The 15,947-nt window shown below is 31.3% G+C and overlaps 1 protein-coding gene across 8 annotated transcripts in view; it reads right to left on the bottom strand.

Moving 5' to 3' along the window:
• The window catches only part of LOC119636177 (neurotrimin), an 83,339-nt gene that overhangs the window by 28,385 nt on the left and 39,007 nt on the right, over window positions 1-15,947 (bottom strand). For 5 of the 8 annotated variants that reach the window (XM_038031400.1, XM_038031373.1, XM_038031384.1 and 2 more), the window contains 2 exons: window positions 12,142-12,361; window positions 11,319-11,569 (listed from right to left, as the gene is read on the bottom strand). In XM_038031400.1, the coding sequence (XP_037887328.1) occupies window positions 11,319-11,569; window positions 12,142-12,271 (381 nt within the window). In that variant the 5' untranslated portion in view covers window positions 12,272-12,361. The remainder of the gene's footprint in view (window positions 1-11,318; window positions 11,570-12,141; window positions 12,362-15,947) is intronic. The other 3 variants (XM_038031417.1, XM_038031427.1, XM_038031435.1) reach the window with 3 other exon arrangements.

Raw genomic sequence — 15,947 nt, 5'->3', positions numbered from 1 at the left:
TCTATACATATATGGATGTATAGGAAATAATATATATACATACATGAACATATATATATATATATATATATATATATATATATATATATAGGAAATAATTACAATTTTGTTTAACTACATAGCTCTACATAGAAAAGTTAATGGTGCATTAATGGTTGTTTCGGTTTTAAAGTTGTGCGCTTAAATTTCATTTTTAAATAATAAAACAATTGCAAGTTTTGTATGATTATTATTACATTACTATTACATTTGTTATTATCATTACCGTTATTATTATTATTATTATTATTATCATTTTTATTTAATTTTTTTTTTTTTTTTTTTTTTTTTTTTTAATTTATTATGTTTTTTTATCAAAACGAAACAAGTTTCGATTATAAAGCATAAATGAAAAAAAAAAAAAACTATAAAACAAAAAAAAGAAATCACTTTCTTAAGTAATTCGAATAAATAGCTAAAGAGAGAGAGAGCAACAAAGAGTGCAAAATGATTTTTAAGTGCAAAAGGTACCGGTGCGATTTGCTATATTATTTTCATATAAATATATATGTATTTTATTACATTTTTAAATATAATTTTAATGAAAATATTTTATGAACACTTTTTGTCAAAGGTTTATTTATTATTATATCAACAATTGCATTTTTTTTTTTATTTATTTATTTATTTTTTTTTAATTATATATTTTCATTTGAAAGATTGAAAATTGAAAATTCTACTAATTTTATTCATTTACTTTTATTCCGATTATATTTTGTCAATGCGTTGTCCATCTATTTACGTTTCATGTCTTCCCAAAATATGTAAAATTTTAATCAAATTTTCTTAATAGATTTCTGATTCAAAAATTTGTAGTCTTTTTTAAATAATTGGCGATATTAAAAAACACGTAACCACTACTCTCATGCAATTGTAATAAAATTTGAAAATAGATTTTCATCAATAGCTTATATGATTCAAGTCATATCGGCTTTGTTCGCTCGCCTTTTTTTTTTTTTTTTTTTTTTTTTTAATGTTTAGATATATTTTAGAAATTCGTTTTCATTATTTTTTTCGGAGATTCGAAAAGATATTTCGTTTTTTTTTTCTAACCAAAACCAAAGTCAATTTCTTTATAATCCATAAACAGTTTATCAAGAGCAATAGAAATACATTTGAATTTTCAGTGAGAATCTCATTGGTCAGTGTCATGTCAGATGGTTTGAATTGATTTTGTTTTTATCAGCTCCTACGGGCCTTCGAGAACATGCAAACCAATTTTGGTATTGGCGTTCCGTCCATTCGTCCCCTCCATACGCATCAAATAACTTTTTTTCTTGCTTCTTGAATATCAATCAATTTTTACCTTTTCGCTTGCAATAAACGTAAAGTATGCCGAAAATGCGGTTTTCAACTTCCCATACATGGTAATGCATCACATCAAACTGAACTTTTTCCCGCACAACACACTATGACGTCATCTAGGAAATGTATGAAAATCGTGCGCGTTAAATGTAAACTGGGCTGCGAATAAATGCAATTAAATCTTCTGATGAGAGAAAATGAAATGGCTTTCCGACCAACCCAATATATTTGTAATGATATTAATGATGATGTTGCTCACGCTTAAAATCTATTTCTCATCTTTTTACAAATATAATTAGAATCCTCAAGCATACCTAACTACATCTCTCGTACAATTTCTTAGAATTTATATATGTAAAGGTAACTGATATTTATCAAGAAACATCAACGGAAAAGCACTTAACCTAAAATAAAAAAAAAATAAAATAAAAATATTGGAATTATAAGTCAAATTGAAGTAGTAGTAGGAGTAATAGAAGTCAGTTCTCTGCTTTATGAAACATATCTAATGCATTCATTGCTTCAGCCATTTTGTTGTATACATAGCTTAGGAATCGATCCTTATACGATATAAGTTAAAATTGCTTACAAGCTGTCGTTTGCCGTGCATCAAAGTGTATGAAAATCGATGTCAACGAGCGGCATTTACAACAATGCATGTTATATGCATGTTTGAAAGTGCAAAAAAAAAAAAAAAAAATGCACCTAAAGCAACGAAAATAAATTAAGTTAGCTTAGGGTGAAAATTCAATAAGCCTTGAAAGAGATAAAAAAAAAAAAAAAAAAAATAGTTTACGGCATTTCCTGCAAATAATTTTGCTTTTAAGGATGATGAGCAATTTTAAGGTCTCATTGAAGGTCCATTTTTTCGGCTAGAAGAATGCTTGCAACAGAATGTTTGCGCAGACGGACAGATGGACACTTTTAAATCGATGAAGAATTTGGTGCTATTCAAAAAAAAAAAAAATATATATAAATATATATATATATGTATGTATATGTAGTTTTCGGACACCTAAAAAATGAATATATCCCTCATCTTTCGGGGATAGGGATACAAAACGTTAAACATCTATTGAAAAAATTTCTTTTATCTATCTTTCACCTAAAATCTTATTATATTCTAAAGCAAAATTATTCTCTTAGATTTTTTTCCTTTAGTTATCATTTCTAAGAGGCTTTCACGCTCACTCAAACGATACAACGTAATTCAAACCGTTTTCGTAACGCGATATACTCGCCAGAACATATCGCAATATAAGGTCCATTATAGTTCCAATTTTGTATAGAGCAAGCCCTGTCTCGATTAAACTAAGCCTGTTTAACATTACTCTTGGTTTTTATTGAAACACATTTCTTGCCTACATCTTTGCAATTGAAAAACGTTGCACATTTCAATGTATATCCGTTAACAACGTAAAATCAGTAAAAATTTCAAACCATTTTTCAAAATCGTTTACGTATTACTATATAGTAGAGTGTATGCAAGTTTTTGAACTCAGCGCGCGTCCTCATGTCATGGGTATAAAAATTGTTCAAAACTTGAGGAACACTCATTATATTCTCGTGGGAATCTTATAAACATTATGCAAAAATTTTCATTGGTTATGCGAGTGAATGTTTAAATGTGAGTAAAAATGCACGGTTTTCCTTTCATGGAAATTACGGTTGATGCTGACAGGAGATAGAGAAAAGATAGACCACCGTCGATACAGATGCTCGTGCTAATCACTTTAATCATGATGATGGTGTTTCGAACAATAATAATATGCGTAGTGTATACACAGATTTTGCGATTCGGCGGTGAATATGCAAAATTGCAAAGTATTTGACCCATAAGTTAAGGATAATGTTCGTGACCTTTCTCTCAACAGAATAGGTTTTAGAACCGCTCGTAACTTTATTACCACACTCCCTATTACGGCATAATTAGCTCATATGAATACGGATCGTCCGTAGGTAAGAAAAACGCAAATTGTCACTCTTTGTTCAGGCAGGTGGAAGTAAGTGGATTTTGAAAAAAAAAAAAAAACTATTTTGCGAAGTGAGGAGAAAAGCTTTTCGTAAGCTTTTTGAAAACATTCGTGATGGAAGTGAAGATAAATAGTTTGCTGGCGCTTTGGAAACTTTCACGTTAAGTTAGATACGTCCAGCTCTGTCCGGACGTCCCATTATTGGTAAGAGGTCTATGGAATTCCCAAAGAAATTGAGAAAGACTGGCTATACATTAGTGAAACCAAAAAGAGTTTTGTGTTAGATAAGATACAAAAGGAGACTCGCGGCCATATGCCCTAGAAGTCGGATGAATTGGAAGCACAAAATTTATTTGAATTGAATTAAAAGAATGATGGTACCTAAGATGGATAAAGAACGATTTGACATCAAGTAAGTTTGTGCTTTGCATTTGTTGAGATTCTTAAGAACTATGAGAGTAAAGACACACTTGGCTCTTGACATAACGAGTTTCGAATATAGAATCAATAGCGGAGGTATCGTCTTGCGAGAGCTTGAATGCAAAGTTTCGATTTGTCTAACGTGAATAATACGAGCCTTGCCCCATCTGGCCAACATTTGCTTAACATTCTCTGACGACTCACTATATGATGTAAAACTGAATTCACAAAAAGCCAAAAATCTCGCGTGCGCTTAACCGTCTCGCCATCCATAATGGTCTTCGTAGAGAAATTGCAAAAGTTTTCTCATCCAAATTGTGTTTAGTTGTTCTCAAGCGGAGTAGAGTTTTAAGTGGACTTAAAAATGAAAAAACAAAAAAAACAAAAAATGTCCACACACTTTTTCAAACTGATCGGTTACAATTACTCGCAAACAATTTTCAATTTTGTTTCGAGAGCAAAATTTCGTTAGTATATTTTGGATCCTGGGAAGTTTTCTGTTCATAGGCACAATTTCTAGACAATCTTTATTAGTATCATTCCGTTTTTTTTTTTTTTTTTTTGTTTTAATAATTAAAACTTGTATTGAAATTTTCACCTTTTCATTAGTTTTGCTAGCTAGACTGTATGTGTGTTTAAGGGGATACGATGGCTTTTCAGATCGATTGGAGTTATTATTATTATTTTATTTATTTATTTATTTATTTATTTATTTATTTTTTGGTTTTGTGAAATGGCTGTGATTGCTTTCAGCAATCAATTTTGAATTCTTAAGATATTTAGAGAGCTAATCGATGCAAGAATAAGAATTGCGTTCGCTTAAGAGTATACACAAGTTAAATAATCTATATATATTTCATATGGATTTTAATTTATATTTTTAAATATTAAAAATGGATAAATTTAATACAAGCACGACGACTACGGCGGCAATGAATATATGTCTCGAGGCCGAGACATATGAGCTTAGCAATCGACGACACAAGAATAAAAAACGATTACATAACAAAGTTATTGCACATCTTATCAAAAGATCTTTTTCAAAACGGAACCGCAAAAATAATTAACTATTTCGGTTCAATCGAGCCCAGTATGCATGCTCCAAGTTATGCTTCAGGCTTGTCTTTATTCTTCACAAGCGAAACTCCACTATTACAGTTATATTTAATTTGACATGTGAATACTCATCGTTGCATAACGTGATCTTTAACGTTAACGTTAGCTTTAATGTTGAGTCTATTCTTAACGTTATATACATTCAAAAAATAATAATAAAAATAATAATAATGAAAATTAAAAAAAAATTAAATAAATATTGAAAAAGCAAAAAATTAATTTTATTATTAAGATTATTTATGGGCTTCTGACACGTAACGTAGTGGTAAAAATGTTTGCAAAACATTCAGCTATTTAATATTTATTTTTAACAAAAAAAAAAAAAAAAAAAAAAAAAAAGTTTACAAATTACGCACAGAGATACGAACGCAAATGGAACGTACCTGTTAACAAATTTTCTTTCTACTTTTAGTTTGGAAAATTTTAACAAAAATTCAATTAACATGTACACGATGGAAACAGCAAAACATAGACAAACATAAACATCCATCCATCCAGAGAGACTACCGCCCGTCAACACCCCATATAAGAGCATCATCGGGACCACCACTGCCACCCCATCTCATCATCATCATCATCATCATCATCATCATCATCATCTATATAGTTAGTCTGGTCGTGCCACATGCATTATTCAACAACACAATGGCTCATTTTGCTGTTACTATAACTGTTTATGAGAGACTAGGCCACAAAATAAAACTTCCGTTGGAATGTTGAACGAAACGTACGTGCCATATTGGTAAGCCGTTCGGCACGCACACATACTTAGTAGCAACTCTTAAAATTAAACATACATTTGCATTTATCGTAAATTTCATATACACGCATGTACATACCTATATTATACACTATATGCTGTATTGTTTGCCAATTGCCAACTGCAACTGCAACAACAAAAGACAAATGAACATTGAACATAATTGTCGCATTGTATGTTTACAATTCGAAAACATACACAAATATTCATGCGTATGTGTGTTTACATATGCAGACATATGAAAACACATGTTATAGCGTTGGTTAGTTCGTTGGTTGGTTAGTTGGTTGGTTGGTTTGTTCGCTGGTCGGTTGGTTGGTTGGTTGCTTGATTTCATCAATAGCACTGTCACTATCATCGTCCAGATATCGAATTGTTTAACTCCTTTCATATTCAGACTTAAGTAAACTAAAATCGTTTTTAAGAGTTGGATGGATACAAATGTCAAGTAGTTTATAAATTTATATATGTGTATTATATCCGTCCATCTGGTGTAGACGTTTGCAAAGGTATAAAAATTTGGGCGATAGGCATGCGTTAAAAAGGGACCTGTATCCGCTTGCATAATGCTTAGCAATAGGTGATAAATGCATACTCGATAATTATGAAGGGATGCTTTCTACAAGACATAATAAAAAGCCTATGGCAATATGAAAATTGTAATACTAGAAATAGCTTTACCAACGATAAGACACAATACATATATCAATATATATATCAATAAATAGAATGAATAGATAAGGGCGGGTATAAGAATAAATCGAATATCGAAATTTTTGCAGTTAAAAACTATATTGTCTCGTATTGTAGGGTAGGGTTAATAATATTACCACCATACCGAAATTTCACATTGGTCACAAATATATATCGAATTAAGTAAGTGTTAAAGCGATCTCGATCATTCGGGTTCATTAAAAGACTTATGGGCGCTCCTAGTACCTAAAATTTAATCAACTTTCCATTATTCGTCGCAAGTGTTCAGTATATAAACTTCGATGTCATATAAGTATATTCCTATTATTATTATTATTATTATTATTATTTTACATATTTCGCTCTTCTTTACTGGATAGAATGAATACTCCTCGCTCTTATCTGAGTTTTACTGTGCATGTGTATGACTGTGTATACCCATCTACATCAAATACAATGAATGACCTAAATGTACGCAAAAATAAACATGATTTTAAGTTCCTCAACCTTTAATGCTATACGGCATATGCACACTTTCTGTTGCTCCACAATTTTCTAATGATCTTTGAATAGAAAATAAATGTTTTCTTTATTATCATCATATATGCATACGAATACTGGGTATAGGTTGTTGTGTTGTACATATGGTTACATAGATATATATATATATATATATATATATATATATATATATGTGTGCTGAATGTGAATGAATTGTGCACATATATGTATATACATAATATTCCCACATCCGGTTGCACCGACGCATAAAAGTAAGTATGTGTTTATCTTAACAAGATTGTTTTAGTCGTCGTTATACAATATGAGTATGAGATTTTCTTTCTATTTATTTAATTATGCTGAATGTTCGAAATATTCTACTTTGCAATAATTAAACTTTATACCACATTATTATAAACTATATATATATATATATATATATATATTTATTTATTTTTTGCAATATTTATTTTTGTTAATTTATTGCTATCTGTTGATAAGTTTAATTTAATATGCTAATGCCTTACACTAAAATCAAGAAAGTGCTTGAGATTTGCTAAAACTTTCTATGAAAATTTCATATTGCCTACATTTAGGAGACTGTTTTAATGTTGTTTTCTACACGATTAGTTGTGCAGAAAATACAAATATATATAAACAAAATAAAAATAAAAACCAAATAATTTTTTACTTATATTCAGCTTTGCCGGATGCTATATTCCCATCCGACTCATTTCTAAAAAGCGTAAAAAAAAAAACAAAACTTCTATACATGGTTAGCTTGATTATATTCATTTTTGCAGAACATATCTAACTGTTTTTTTTTTTACACGGTAGACGAGTTTCTTAAGCAACCGTCCAAAACAAATAGTGCAAAAAAATGCATGCGGCATTTAGTAAATTTGGAGTTATGTTCCACAACTATAAAAGACCGTGGAAGATAAAAAAATCTCTACATATTTTCGAAAAATAAGCGTGCAAAAAAAGCTATAATAAAATCCATATTTTACGTATTTATATAGCACGTATTTACGTATGTATAAAGCAAAACAATTCATTATTAAAAAAAAAAAAAAAAAAAAAAATTAATATTAGTGCACAATGAAAATTCAGTCCAAAAGTACAACATATACAAAAAAACATCAATATCGCACTCATCACTATTTGATATCAAGCGTGTACGTTTATTGCGGAATGGGCCAAAAATGCTATTATCAGTAAATATATCTGACTGTCGGACGTTATTAACGGCCTATGTTAGTTTTTTTTTTTTTTTTTGATTTTTTAATTAAAACCCATAGCCGATAGTCTTAGTTGCTAATGATAATCCTATTTGTAATCCTAGAATTTATTTCTTTGGTCTAAATAAATTATAATATCCTGCGAACACAAGTAAATTCGGTCCTCAACTCGATTTAAAATGGGATAAAAGAAAAATTGATCATAAGTTCGGGCATTTCCCAATTGTAGACCAACTCAATAACACATGTGTGAACGTAAACCGGTGATCACGGTATTTCCCCCTTATATTGCATTTTGATGCTTCCCGAAGACATTGTCAAAATTTTGATTCATGCCAGAGCAAGATATTCGTGTCAAAAGGTATATTTGTTGTTATTTTTGTAAAACAGCTCACCAAAATCGGATTAAAGACACCCGTATATAAAAAAGGAGTTGGGCGTATGTATATGAAAACTTTGTGTATTTGCATAATATGAGTTATGAGCAAGAAATGCAAAGAGCGGGCATGTCCTCCGACGAATTTGGCCCATTTTCAATGCCGACAGTAGGAACTTTCAATATTTTTGCCAAATTTAGAGCCGATAGGATCTAGTTTAACACAGATAGACAGACAGACAGACAGACAGACAGGCAGACAGACGAATGGAACTGACATGCTTCAATCGTTGGAGAATTTGATATTGAACAAAAGAAAATATATTTCATGGAGCCTTTGAAGCTTCCTTCTAGCTGCTGCCAAGTGGTTATCTCCGCTTTCTGCGATGGGTATGAAGATTTTAGATTTTTAGATCGCTTAGTCGATAATAGTGAGGAGTGAGGGAAGGGAAACCGATTGATAGGAGATTTGTACAGGTGAACACTGACTTGGTTGTCGCGATCCTTCTCTGTCCGGCTACTCATACGAAGATTGATCTATATTGACCTACATATTACTTATTTATAGCTCTAAAATTATAAAAATTATTTTACTTACTACATTTCAAGTAAAATTCGTACTAAAGTAAACAAATTCTTTTTCAAACGAAAATATAAAGAAATCGAAATTTGTTTTTAACATAGTCGAATGGAAGTTCGCTTTCGATTTAGGTAAGCGATGGATTAGAGCAAAGAAGAAAGTTTAACGTTTTACTTTTTTTTATTTTTTTTTTTTATATAAATAAGTACATCCATGAATTGCAGACAATTGAAATGTTAAATAAGTGCATATATAAGTTGTTATTAATATTAATAATAAAAATAATTATAATAATAATAATAATAATAATAACGCGAATTAATAATTTATTGTTTTGTTTCTTTTAAAATTAATGTTCAATATTTTATTGACATTTTATTATGATTATTAAATATATGAAAATTGTTTGCATTTGAAGCCCATAAATATCCTGTAAACCAAACACAATAACACGTTTCATATTGAAACACAATAGGGAAAAACTGAAGCAAAACAAATACGGCATAATTAATAATTATTATAAAAGTAAACATTTTTTTTTTTTTTTAATTTTGTTTTTTTTTTTTTTTTTTTTTTTATTTATTAAATATGTATATAAATGAATAGCCCACAACTAAATGAACAATTTTGTAAAATTTTGTTTAATTAAATAATAAACAAAAAAGGAATAAACACACATACGGCCATCTCTCGCACATGGGCGCACGGGCACACACATGAACGAACAAAAGTTAATAATAATTTGTTGATAAAGGGAATTTATTGGCTGTTCAATATTTACACGCTTTTGTAATTATTTGTGGATCGATTAAAAATACTTTAATTAATTTAAAAGAATTTCATTTGTGTTTTTTCTGTTTTTTTTTTTCTCATTACTATATAAGCAACGATCTGCTAATAATAGAGGAGAGAACAAACATTAAAAGGTATGAATAGTTTTTATACTCAATGCCGTAAGGTGGAAGTGTATAGGATATCCTTCTCTGTAAATATATTCTTCATTTAGATGAGATTATAAATAAATCGATTTACATAGGTCCGACCTCACCAACCATGACATCTTAAATTGTAAAAGCCATGCTAGTTTTTTCATTTATCTGAGGCCCCTGAAGCAAATCCAACGGTGATTACGAGCGTAGCAGTGATGGCCAGAAATAAGTTCGGAAAGATATAGAGTTAGCGAGTAGTGGTCGCAGCGGTTAATAGCGTTCGCAGCGTAGTTACAACCAAATGCACTCTATCCGCGAAGACTGACCTGCTAGTCGCGATTCTTGCCTACTCGGTTACGCATCCGAATTGGGAAAAGACTTTCTTGAATTTTGCGATGATTTCGGTTTTTTATCGAAATCATGGAAAGTGCAAATCGTTTAGATATTCGTGAAAGAACACGTAGGAGCAATCGAATGTTTGACTTAAACACATTAAGAGTTGCGAAATAGGCTCAGTCTCCCACCTTGGCATAGAGGTATGCATGTATAACATGTTTTGGTTGTGGCAATTACTCAATGCTCACCGCATCCTAGAATACAGTGAGAGACAGTAAGAGTTTTTCAAACATTCCTTATTAAAATCCATAATTTAACGCCCAGGATAGACGATCTCGGGAAATTGTTAAAGCAACTGCTATGTTTGAATGTTGTCTATCAGTTTCAAGTTACGCGCCTAGCATAAATGTAAACTTTTTAAATATGAAAGGCTCAATACTAAAAAGTATTGAGCCTAACGCTATGATTAGCGTTTATTTGTTCTGACTGTTAGGGCGCTATAATGAGATGTCCATTAAGGAAGGCACTATTCCAAAAATGCACTACTCCGAAGATTTCATTCATAATTCGCCTGCCGGACGGACATAATTTTTTTGTTTTTTATCTCATTAATCATTTTTATCGCCGTAGATGTACACCGCCCGACGTGTTTTTGTAGGAAAAAAAAAATTCTTTTTATAAATTTGTTATTTACTTTAAATCTTTTAATTATCATTTCTTCCACAATGCAAAACTAGTGCAATTTTGATGCATTTTGGTGCAAGATTTTTTTTTTTTTTTTTTTTTTGTAATAGAAGTAGAGATTTTCTAATTTATATACTGAAATATGTTGTATAGGTTTTTTTTTTTCATTTTTATTTTTTATTTTTATTTTGTTTTTGGTGCAAAGAGGTGCTTTAGAGAAAACTTAGAAACTTTCTTTTAGTTATATTCAAAATTAATTAGAAAAAAAAAAGGAAAAATAAAATTAAAAACAAAAAAAAAATAAGAGGGAAAAATATATTGATTAGAAGGGAAAAATCTGAACGCATTTTAAAACCGATACATACCCGAGCTGGTGTCGAATCGCCACTCACCCTATGACCACCCAAATTATTAACGACACATGTAAAAGTGGCATCACGCCCTTGTGCCACAGTTACATTTTCCAATGGTATAACAAAATCCGGTTCGAATGCACTGACTGCGGTGACCGATATAGTAGAAGACGATGCAAGACCGGTAGCGGCAGCAGCAGCAGCAGCAGCAGCAGATGCGTAGTAAGTGGAGGAGGAGTAGAGTTTGTTGGAAATGCAAAAATCTTCATACATTCAATTCAATTCAATTGATGATGTAGTTTAAATAGAGAAAGGTTTTATAAAACACAAAAACAAAAATCATTAAACTGATGAAGCACAAGTAAAACTTAAATATTTTCTTTTTTTTCTTGTTTTTTTTTTGTTTTTTTTTTTTTTTTGTTCTAAATTATTGTTTTGTATAATGTTGACTGGCTGTTGTGGTTGTTATTATTGTGGTAGTTGCATAAAACCAAAATCGAGCAACATAAATCGAAATTGATAATTATATATATACATATATATATATATACATATATATATATCTATACATATATATATATATATATATATATATATATATCTATACATATATATATATATACATATATATTTGCATTCACACATACACACATTCGCGCATAAATATAGGTATACATATATATATATATATATATATATATATATACATATTCATATACATATGCCTACAAACATAGGTAAACACGCCCAGTCATAAACGCATCCATACAAAGTTATATATTATACTATATATATATACAAAGTTATATACAAAGATAGTACGTGAAATACTTACCTATACAATTGCATAATAAAAATATTACAAACAGATGCCATCGTATAATGTTGTATTGCTGGCTCTTTAAATGCAAACACAATTTTATCATATATTGTAGACAACAGGGGCAATAACTTCGATTTATCATCTTGTTAACCAATTCAAGAGCATTTCTTAATTTTGACAAGTTGTAACAGTTGTAAGCAGATTATTTCAACACAAGACTCGATCAGAAAACCTATAAATGATATATGTAAAGAGTATAAAGAAAAACATATTAAATTTTATGACATTTTCTTTTTTATAACCATTTAGCTTTAATTGTTATTTGGGAAAATTTCCCAAATGCATTTCATTTCCCATTATACGATATCCGATTTAACAGCAGGTTAAACGAAATGTACGAAACAATTATTTGTCTGTTAGACTTTGGTCGAATCTTTTAGATCCTAGTTTCAATTTGAAAAAAAAAAAAAAAAATTCTTTTTATTCTTAAATTCTTTAATATGATAAGATTGAGACGATCAGGCTAGCGATAATAATGTTTTAATGCCCACTATTAGGAGAGAAATGATAGACATTTTCTTGTTGAAACTTCAATCTCTCCGCTTTCTGAAATAGTGCGACTTATTCAATTCGATGAAAGCTAGATTGTGATAACCTTTGGCATCAATTGAAACATCAATTGAAAGTCTGAAGTTAATCATTTACCCTGATTTTTATATATAGTTATGTTAATTACACTTCAATCTCTTTTAAGCAGAGCTACAGGAATTGAACCCATGTCTAAATGACATTATTTTACCAGGCTCGTGTCAGCGTACGGTTAGCATTAGGTTAGCAATAGGTTCGTTGAATGAACTCAATCTCTTAGTGGCATAGCCTTGAAGTCTGACGCGTTAATAATATTTTACCATTTTCGTCCTCATAGTCGCCGAATTCCGTGTTTTTTTTTTTTTTTTCTTCATGGCCTTTACAGCTTTTGATGACTTCACTTCAGAACTTATTACGGGAACTGTGTTTTCTTTTTTAGGTGACTAGGTATTTTAGGTATTGCTCAAGCTTATTAATGCCTCCGTTCTGAGCTTAAATAAATGAGCGTTTCCCACGGATGCAGTTGACTGTTACCCATCCTCTAATCCAGTTAATATAACCTTCCCTAGAGAGTATTTAGTCAAAAAAAAAAAAAAAAAAAAAAAAAACAGGAGAACTTTTAATTGTATTTATTGTTGTTACCACAAAACTGTTGTTAAAATAACAATAAATACAGACATGTACAAGAATACCGTTCACATTTCACAAGACAAAGTTTGAAATCTAACTTAAAAACTTGTAGAACAGTGTGCAGGCAGGTGTTTACTATTATAATTCATGTAGACAAATAAATGTATATGCATATGCATATATATATATATATATATATTACATGTATGACTATAGAGGAATGTAAACTTTACTGTGTCTATAGTTTTTTAAATGTTTATAATCATGTAATGCAGACAAAGGCTTTATGAAACAAGCAAAATGTAGTTACGGAGGTGGCCAGATGTGCGAATTACTACTATGAAACTGAAGCTATGTAAACGGGTGTGGAAAGGCGAGCAATGGCAAGAACATCGAGAAAGGTCTACCATAAAGTCTGTCAATCGTTAAATCTATTCTTGATATAAAACTGTTTGTGGAAAATCGATCATATAGTGTAGCATACACTAGCCGATGATCATTACGTAGTAGCCAAACACCGAAATATTCTTACATTTTCGTAGACGCATAGGCCGCATAGTCGAGTCGGTGCCAACGAGGTTTCAATTCCAGCGCGATTCTACCCATACTTGGTCAAACCTATACCGAGTGCTTACTCGGTAAAGGTGTAACATTTTTCGATTGGATGCATACCCACTAGTCTACGGCCGTCATTCCGTACTATTCGTTTCCCTTTCGGTCCATATTTCTAACCATCTCTGTGTTCGGAGTACAGGGAACATTCTCTCATATTACATAAGAAAATGGAAAAACAAATTGATATTTGCGGAGACAGGTACAGATGCTGCAAAAAACTAACAAAATTGATTTGTAAGGTTTATCGCTGCTGTCATCAGATCATATGCAAGCTTTGCTAGCAATAAAAACATACCATCTCCTATGCCTCTAAAATCTTTTCATATTTTTAACAAACAAAGTGATTTACGTTTGCTTCCTGTTAAACACTTAAGTAAGACAAAAGCGACCTGATTTGTTGGAGTTATTAGTGACGAATACGCCTTAGCTATCTAAAGAAAACAAAAAAAAAAAAAAATATATATATATATATATATCAAGTATTCTCTCCACAGCGTTTCATATGCTTCTGTTGGTATCATTTTCACTGATTTTTGACGGAAATCACTACGCTATGGTATCCGGAAAGTTTGCAAGAAAAACGTTAAAGTTACCAAAAATAACTATTTTTGGCTTATATTTCTTTTCAAAGTTTTTGGACGTTGCAGTGGAAAGTGAACGAAAAACGATTCGCGACATACATAAGGCGTATATTTTGAAAGTGACTTAAGCGTATGTTTTCAAAGTTTTGCTGTTTACTATATATACATAGGGTTTCGCAATAGAAGGGAGGTGTCATTTTGAAATCTTAATATACAACTATCGTTGTGATGACATTTGATGCGAACAAATATATATTAAGAGATTTGCAGATCCATTCGCTGCACATTCATTGATTGGATACTGAAAGTGCATCGATACGATGACGGTTTTAAAAAACTATCATTTTACACTATGCCACATTTGTGATACAACAGTATATTAAACTCGTCCGGACTTGAGATAGATCCGCCGTTTATAATGTTGGCAGATACCGACGGTCTGTCCGTCTGTCCATCTAGTATCGTTGTAATTGTAGTTTTGATGAAATTTGCTATACCTACATGTTTCGGCCCAAGAACGAACGCTATTCGGGTGAACCATTTTTTCGGACGACTTTTTCGGATCGCTTTTTAGACCACTTCCCATAAAACGCGTATTTAAAAAATAATTGCTTTAAGCGAAATGGTGTAGGGTATTCAATGGAGGGCCGTATCCCACTACAGCGTTTTTTTTTTTTTTTTTGTTTTTATCTGTTTAAATACATATACAACAAAATTGATCTCTTCTGTGACTGCGAAAACCTAAGGAGAGTAGCGAAGCAACCTCTGCCGCCGGGATAATTATAGTTTGGTTTTTTGAGTTGGCGGTCGTAGTGCTTCAAAAATTCTGCTAATTCGACTCTTGAAATATATGCTAGAGACGTGGATGACATATATTTTCAACAGCCCAGCACCACAAATCCCACAGTGCGTGAAACATTTGCTTTGTTGCGTGTTTTTTTCAAAAAGGTTATCCTCTGTTGAAAATACGTTGCTATAAACATGGAAAGATAACTTGGCAGCATGTCCTTTCTCGGAATGGGAAGTCTCCATAGAGAAACTATCGGAAAGTTGCACTATTTTGCAAAATAACATGTGTGGGAACGACAGAGTTTTCACATCTGGCAAATGGTCGCATCGCGAGGGACCATTAAATAGGGAGGTGTTGGACAAGCTTCGCCTCGTCCAGTGGGGAGATTTTGGCTCATATCTATTCTTTCACACCCTGCATGCCATAGAATAGTAGGACCCAAATTACTCGGATATTGTTGAAATTTGCTCGCAAAGCGATCGAGTCACGTCTCGTTAAGTCACATAAGCAAGTGTAGACGTTAAAAACGAAGAGCTAGGTGTACAACATGCCACAATATATTACTTATGCCAATAGGTAGCTCAGTCTTGAATAGAGAGAGAGTGAGAGAGAGA

This window comes from Glossina fuscipes, unplaced genomic scaffold (genome assembly GCF_014805625.2).
Source record: "Glossina fuscipes isolate IAEA_lab_2018 unplaced genomic scaffold, Yale_Gfus_2 0, whole genome shotgun sequence".
Classification (NCBI taxonomy): Eukaryota; Metazoa; Arthropoda; class Insecta; order Diptera; family Glossinidae; genus Glossina; species Glossina fuscipes.
This window is presented reverse-complemented; position numbering and strand designations above follow the sequence as displayed.